Genomic DNA, 6,017 nt, shown 5'->3' with positions numbered 1-6,017 from the left:
AAAAAAAAAAAAAAAAATTAAAAAAATAAATAAAAATATGGTATTTATGTGAAAAATAATAGGCTTCTTATTTTTTAAATGAGTTAATACATTTACATTTTTTGGTTTTAAGTTCTCATTCTGAAAATGTCAATATCTATAAAGCACATAGACAAAACTTCGCTGGGATCCTCAGTAATTTTTAAAAGTGTAGAAAGTCCTGACATCAAATGTCTGAGAACTACTGGGTTAAAGCATTTTAGTTTACTTCACTCCCAAGAACTAGGACTGCCTGTGGCCAAATACTTTTCTGATCACTTTGGGGTGGGTACAGTTTTTTTCTGGTGACATTTGGAGGTCCAACTCAGTGTTTCCTAGAAGTTGACCATTCGTACACCACCTTTCTGATTTTTGTCCTGGTTGAACACTACCTATGCCTTTATTTACTTAATAAAGAAATACTATTGTGTAAACAGAAAACTAATATCACTTGCCATTCAGAAAAGAGAATAACAAAAATAAATCCAACTACACAAAACATTGCAATGACCACAATCCTTTTGTCTGTTTGGGACCACAGATGTGTTGATCCCACTATCTTCACTGCCTCTCACCTTCCTTGCTTCTCTCCTTATCCAGCTTATATTCCAGAATTCATCATCATAACCACTTCCTTCATGGAGCTGCACATGGTTGTAGGAAAGCACACAGCCTTGGCTTCTAGTCTCCCTTTAATCTCATGACCATGCATCTCAAATGGGCCCTGTACGCTGTGCAGCAATCACACTACCTTCCTTAATCCATCCTCCTAGATGACTGTGTTCATGACCTCTCCCATCTCAGACCTGTACCGCCTCTCTGGCAGTCTCACTTTCAGCTGATGAACTTGCTTTCTACTGAAGCCATCAGATAGGAACTTGCCAACTCCAATGATAATATCACTCTCCATCTTGCTTGGCCTGTCAGAAGCAGACCACCCAGGGAACACACCTTTCTTTTCCATACATGCTGTGCATTTGGCTTTCTGGATACACCACTCTCTTGGTTTTCCTCCGGCATCATGCTGCTCATGCTCTGTCTCCCTCGTTGGAGCCTCCTCTTCTCCAAGACCTCTTAATGTTAGAGGGTCTCACAATTAATCCTTGGTCTACTCAAGGACAACAAATTATCCAGCTCTTATTTGGCAGTCTAATAGGTACCTCAAACTTACACTTCCAAAACTGCAATCCTGATCTCCCCTCCCCAAACCTTATGTTCACCCATGTCCTTCCCTAGGTCTGTTAGTGGCAGCTCCGTCCTTCTAATTGTTCAGGCCAAAATCTCATTCCTCTCACCTACCCATCATTCATTTCATTGGGAAATCCTGTCACTTTAAGTTCAAACTCTTTTCAGAATCTGACACCTTCCACTGTCATTACCCTCATCTAAACCACCACCCTGCCTCACTCTTGGTATTAGAGTAGCTAATACCTCCCGACTGAGTCTCTCTACTTCCATTCTTATTCTCAACACAGAGCCATGATCTTAAAATAGGTCAGATCATTGCAATTACCTGATCAAAACCTTCTAATGTTTCCATTTTGCTCAAATAAAAGCCAGAGTCCTTATAACGTCCAGTAAGAATTCATAGATATGCCCCATCACATGACATCTCTGACTTCAACTCCAGCTACTACTGTTCCCTTTGCTCCTGTCACTGGAGTCAGTAGAACACCAGGCTGTTGCTTAAACATGCTAAGCCTTCTCTTGCCAAAGAGCTTTTGCATTGCTATTACCCTAGAATGTTGGTAACCTCAAATGTCCGCATAACTAGCTCCTGTACCCTCTTCAAATTCTTGCTTAATTATCACGTCAATGAAACCTGCCCTGACCACCTATTTAAAATTGCAACTCCCCTCCCCTCACCTGATTCCTTTTAACCATTTTTGTTCCTTTTTGCCCACAGGACTTATCAAATTCAAATAAACTCTGTAATTTTCTGATATATTGTAGGTATGTTTATTGTCAGTCTCTTCCCTGTAGAATGAGAGCTGTAAGAGAGATTCTGTCTTATTCACTGATGAGACCAAGCACCCTGTCACATAGGAGATGCCCGGTAATTCTGCACTGAATGAATTAAAATCTCGCAGCAAAAAGTTAGCTTTCTCTTTGTTACAGTGGGAGATTGGCCCATGTGGTAGAAGTATTAAAATCAGGCAGGCTGACTGAGACTTCCCACATGATGTAATCAGGGACCGAAAGACCGTTAGAAAGGAAATCAAGTTTTCTTCCACATGATTGCATGTGACTTCATGCTGAGTCTGCCATCTTGTGCAGCCAGTCCCCCTGCCCCTTGGGAAACACTGGCCTATTACTCAGCAAAAGTAATAAAAGCACCCAGGTTAGCACTCATCTCTTATCTCACCCACAGAGCAAACAATCCTGCCTGTGGCTGTCCTTGGACAGGCTGGGGAGGTGGAATGGCTGCGGCCACCCAGGAGTGGATAGTCCTATGTCCTGGCCCAATAGTCACACCCAGCATCCGTGAAAACCAAGCAGGGATTTCTTTGCCAGAAAGGGCTTCTTGATCATCCTCATACCTGCCCCTTAGTCCCAGCCTGGGACACCCACATGAAATCTCTCTGGCTGGCAGTGTCCTACCTTCAGGGAAATCGACGCTGTCTCATTGGTGAACAGGAGAATGGCCTGTGGCTGGAGTGTTTTCAGATAGAAACGGATGTGCCAGTTTCGATCCTCTGGCGGCCTGTACCGCACATAGCTCTGACCACTGAGCCTGGCCGCAGTACCTGCAAAAGCAACCAGAGGTGTCACTGCCATCCTTGGACTGTCTTCATTTAACCACTGGGTGGTAAACAGAGTCATTGCTCTTGTTTTATACATGAAGAAATTAAGGCTGTTTGTGTGTGTGCGTGTGTATGTGTGGGGGGTTCCAAGGTCACAGGAGCCATCACCCTACATGCCTGCCTTTGGCCACAGAGACCCCTGTCTCAGGTCCCTCAGGTCAGAAACTATGAGTTTAAACCATTAAAAAAGAAAAAAAAACCCTCAGTCTAGAAATATAATTAATTACATATATGGAAATCAAAAATCTTATCCTACATTTTCCCATATTATTTCTGACATCAGCTGGGGAAGAAGGAGTTAGAATTGGAGGGGATTTTGAATACATGTGTGATTTCAGGACCTGAAGGGGTTTGCCTCAGGATATCACCTGTATCAGCAGGATTGGAATCATTTGGGTAAACAGTTCCCAATGAGATGCTGCCCAGAGGTCAAAAGCCACCCTGTGATATGGAGAGGGAAGTCGTGATAATTCGAGTGGCCAAAACTTCTGTGAAGACCTGTATCCTTCTTCCCCCTTCCCCTTAGCAAGTGCTAATGCACAGGTGTATAGCACGGAGTCTAAGACTTCTCCTAAACTGTAGTTTCTCAAGTTTATTTGACTATGGGATAATTGTGGAAAGAACATCCCGCAGGACTGCTTTGCCAAATGCTGTGTTATTTATATTAAGTTCTGTCCTCTCCAGATTTTTAAAATCTTCTTTCCCCAGAAGAGTTCGGCTATTAAATTCCTAAAACCCCCAGTGTGAATAAGCTAATCCAGGGGTCCTCAAACTTCTTAAACAGGGGGCCAGTTCACTGTCCCTTAGACCATTGGAGGGTCAGACTGTGGACCCCAGGATGAGTTGGCTGCTAAGCAGGACAGGCAGTGGTGGCAAAAATACCTGGCAGGCCAGATAAATGTCCTAGGCGGGCCGCATGTGGCCCGTGGGCCCTAGTTTGAGGACACCTGAGCTAATCAGTTTTCCCAGGAAGGGATGAGAGACCCAGGCCCTGGTTACTAGGATAGGGGAAGTGTTGTAGAGAGAGACCAAAGGCTACAGGAGGAGAAGGAACCAGAAATTATAAGATCCAAAGATTCCGTCACATCAGAAGTCGAAAATCCTTTGATACTGGCAATTCTATTGTAGTTGGTCATTAGTAAAAGGGATTTTGAAGATGATCTAGATCAGAAATTCCAAACCTGGCTGAATATTAGATCAGCTGCAGAGTTTTTTGAAAGCCCAGAATCACAGGCTGTCCTCTCAGAGAATTCCATTCAGTAGTTCTGGGTGGCACTTGGAAATTTGCATTTAAAAAATCTTCCTGGGCCGGGGGTATCAACTCCCTTCTGGTGGCCCAAGGGAGGCTTCTGAGGTGTTGGTCATAATCTAATCTTTTATCTGGGTGCTGCTGATTGTACAGGTATATTTGGTTTATAAAAATTCATTGAGGTAGGCTCAGTGCCTATACACAGTGGTTATGGCACCACCCACATGCACTGAAGTTGGTGGCTTCAAATCTAGCCTGGGCTAAAAAACAATGACAACTGCAACAATAAAATAGCCAGGTGTTGTGGCAGGCGCCTGTAGTTCCAGCTACTTGGGAGGCTGAGGCAAGAGAATAGTTTAAGCCCAAGAGTTTGAGGTTGCTGTGAGCTGTGACACTACAGCAGTCTGACATAGTGAGACTCTGTGTCAAAAAAAAAAAAAAATTTATTGAGGTAAACAGTTCATGATACATGGATTGGTTCCCTTACTAAACTATTAAAAAACAAAAAAGCAAAAAATCCCTCCTCCAGCTGATTCTGATGATCAGTGAGTTTATCTAGTGTTTCTCAAATGCAGCCCTTGGGCTAGCTGCTTCAAAAGTAAATGCTAATTCCAGAACTCACCCAAGACCTTCTAAATAAAAAGCTCTGGCAGTGACAGCCAGGACCAGGTATCTTTAAAAACACATTCCCTAGGTGACTTTGCATAATCGTAAATTTTAGAACCTCTGCTATCTGGCACTGGGTGGCCAAGAGAGACCTGTCAATCATCACAACTTTTCCTGCAGCAGGGCCTGCAGCAAGAGACCCAGAGAAGGGGATCCCCTCTCCCTCAGAGAGTAGCCCACCCAACCTAAATCCAGTGGCCCCTGGAGAAAGTCCACAATCTGCCAAGAAAGAATTTCCTGAATGCCAGTTGGGTGGACCCGTAAAGAGCAGGCCAGGCCAGGCCAGGCTGGGGTGATGGTGAGTGAAGGCTGGGCCACTATCCTTTTGCCAGTGCTCCTGAGCTGCTCCCCTGCATTGGTCTTAATGCCAGGGTCACTGGGTGAGTCTTGTCAGAAAACTGAGTGCCTGAAGAGCTTAGGAGAGTTCAGGCTTTAAGTAGGACACACAGGCATTTGAATAACCAGACCCTCATTGGAGGGTATCCAGTGTTCAATACAATGCCCGTACCTCAGTTTCAGCTGTAGATGGGATGAATTACCCTGCTTCATAGGGCTGTGGTGCTGATGAGTTTAGGTGACATACACACAGCCTGGCACCTGGCAGCCTCCTTATAGCAACAGCTGCTACCATGAGCATGACAGTTGTCATCGATCTGGGACTTACTGTGAGCCAGGGATAGGTGGCTGTCTTTGTCTCTATTATCTAACTGACTCTCCAAACAACTCTAGGGGCCTGATGTGATTATTTTCACTATTTTATAGATGAGAATCTGAAGCTCAGAGGATTCTAACAACTCACTCAAGGTTACACAGCTAGTAAACGATACAGCTAGGGTTTGTTTTGTTTTTTTGAGACAGAGTTTCTTTGTTGCCCTCCATAGACTGTCCTGACATCATAGCTCACAGCAACCTCAAATTCTTGGGCTCAAGCAATTCTCTTGCCTCAGCCTCCCAAGTAGCTGGGACTATAGACACCTGCCACAATGCCTGTCTTTGAGAGGCACTCTGGAATTTTCTACAACTTTTAGAGACAAGGTCTCAGTCTGGCTCAGTCTGGTCTTGAACCTGTGAACTCAGGCAATCTACCCACCTTGGCCTCCCAGAGTGCTATGATTATAGGTTTGAGCCCCAGCGCCTGGCCTAGAACTAGGGTTTGAACCTGAGTTATCTGCATCTAAATCTTGAACTTTTGACCACTGGGCTACGGTAATAATATCGGTAGTACTAGTAATTCACATTAATTGAGCACATTCTATATGTCAGGCACTGTTCTAAGCAAG

At 44.2% G+C, this 6,017-nt stretch overlaps 1 protein-coding gene across 1 annotated transcript in view; it reads right to left on the bottom strand.

Moving 5' to 3' along the window:
- FAT2 (FAT atypical cadherin 2) overlaps positions 1-6,017 on the bottom strand; it is a 64,323-nt gene that overhangs the window by 8,580 nt on the left and 49,726 nt on the right. The window contains exon 20 of the mRNA XM_023515043.1: positions 2,620-2,765. Coding sequence (XP_023370811.1) covers positions 2,620-2,765 — 146 coding nt within the window. The remainder of the gene's footprint in view (positions 1-2,619; positions 2,766-6,017) is intronic.

The sequence above is a fragment of the Otolemur garnettii genome, unplaced genomic scaffold, assembly GCF_000181295.1.
Source record: "Otolemur garnettii isolate 467f Iridium unplaced genomic scaffold, OtoGar3 scaffold00003, whole genome shotgun sequence".
Lineage (NCBI taxonomy): Eukaryota > Metazoa > Chordata > Mammalia > Primates > Galagidae > Otolemur > Otolemur garnettii.
Note: the sequence above shows the minus strand (reverse complement) of the source record. Positions and strands in the feature narration are given on the sequence as shown.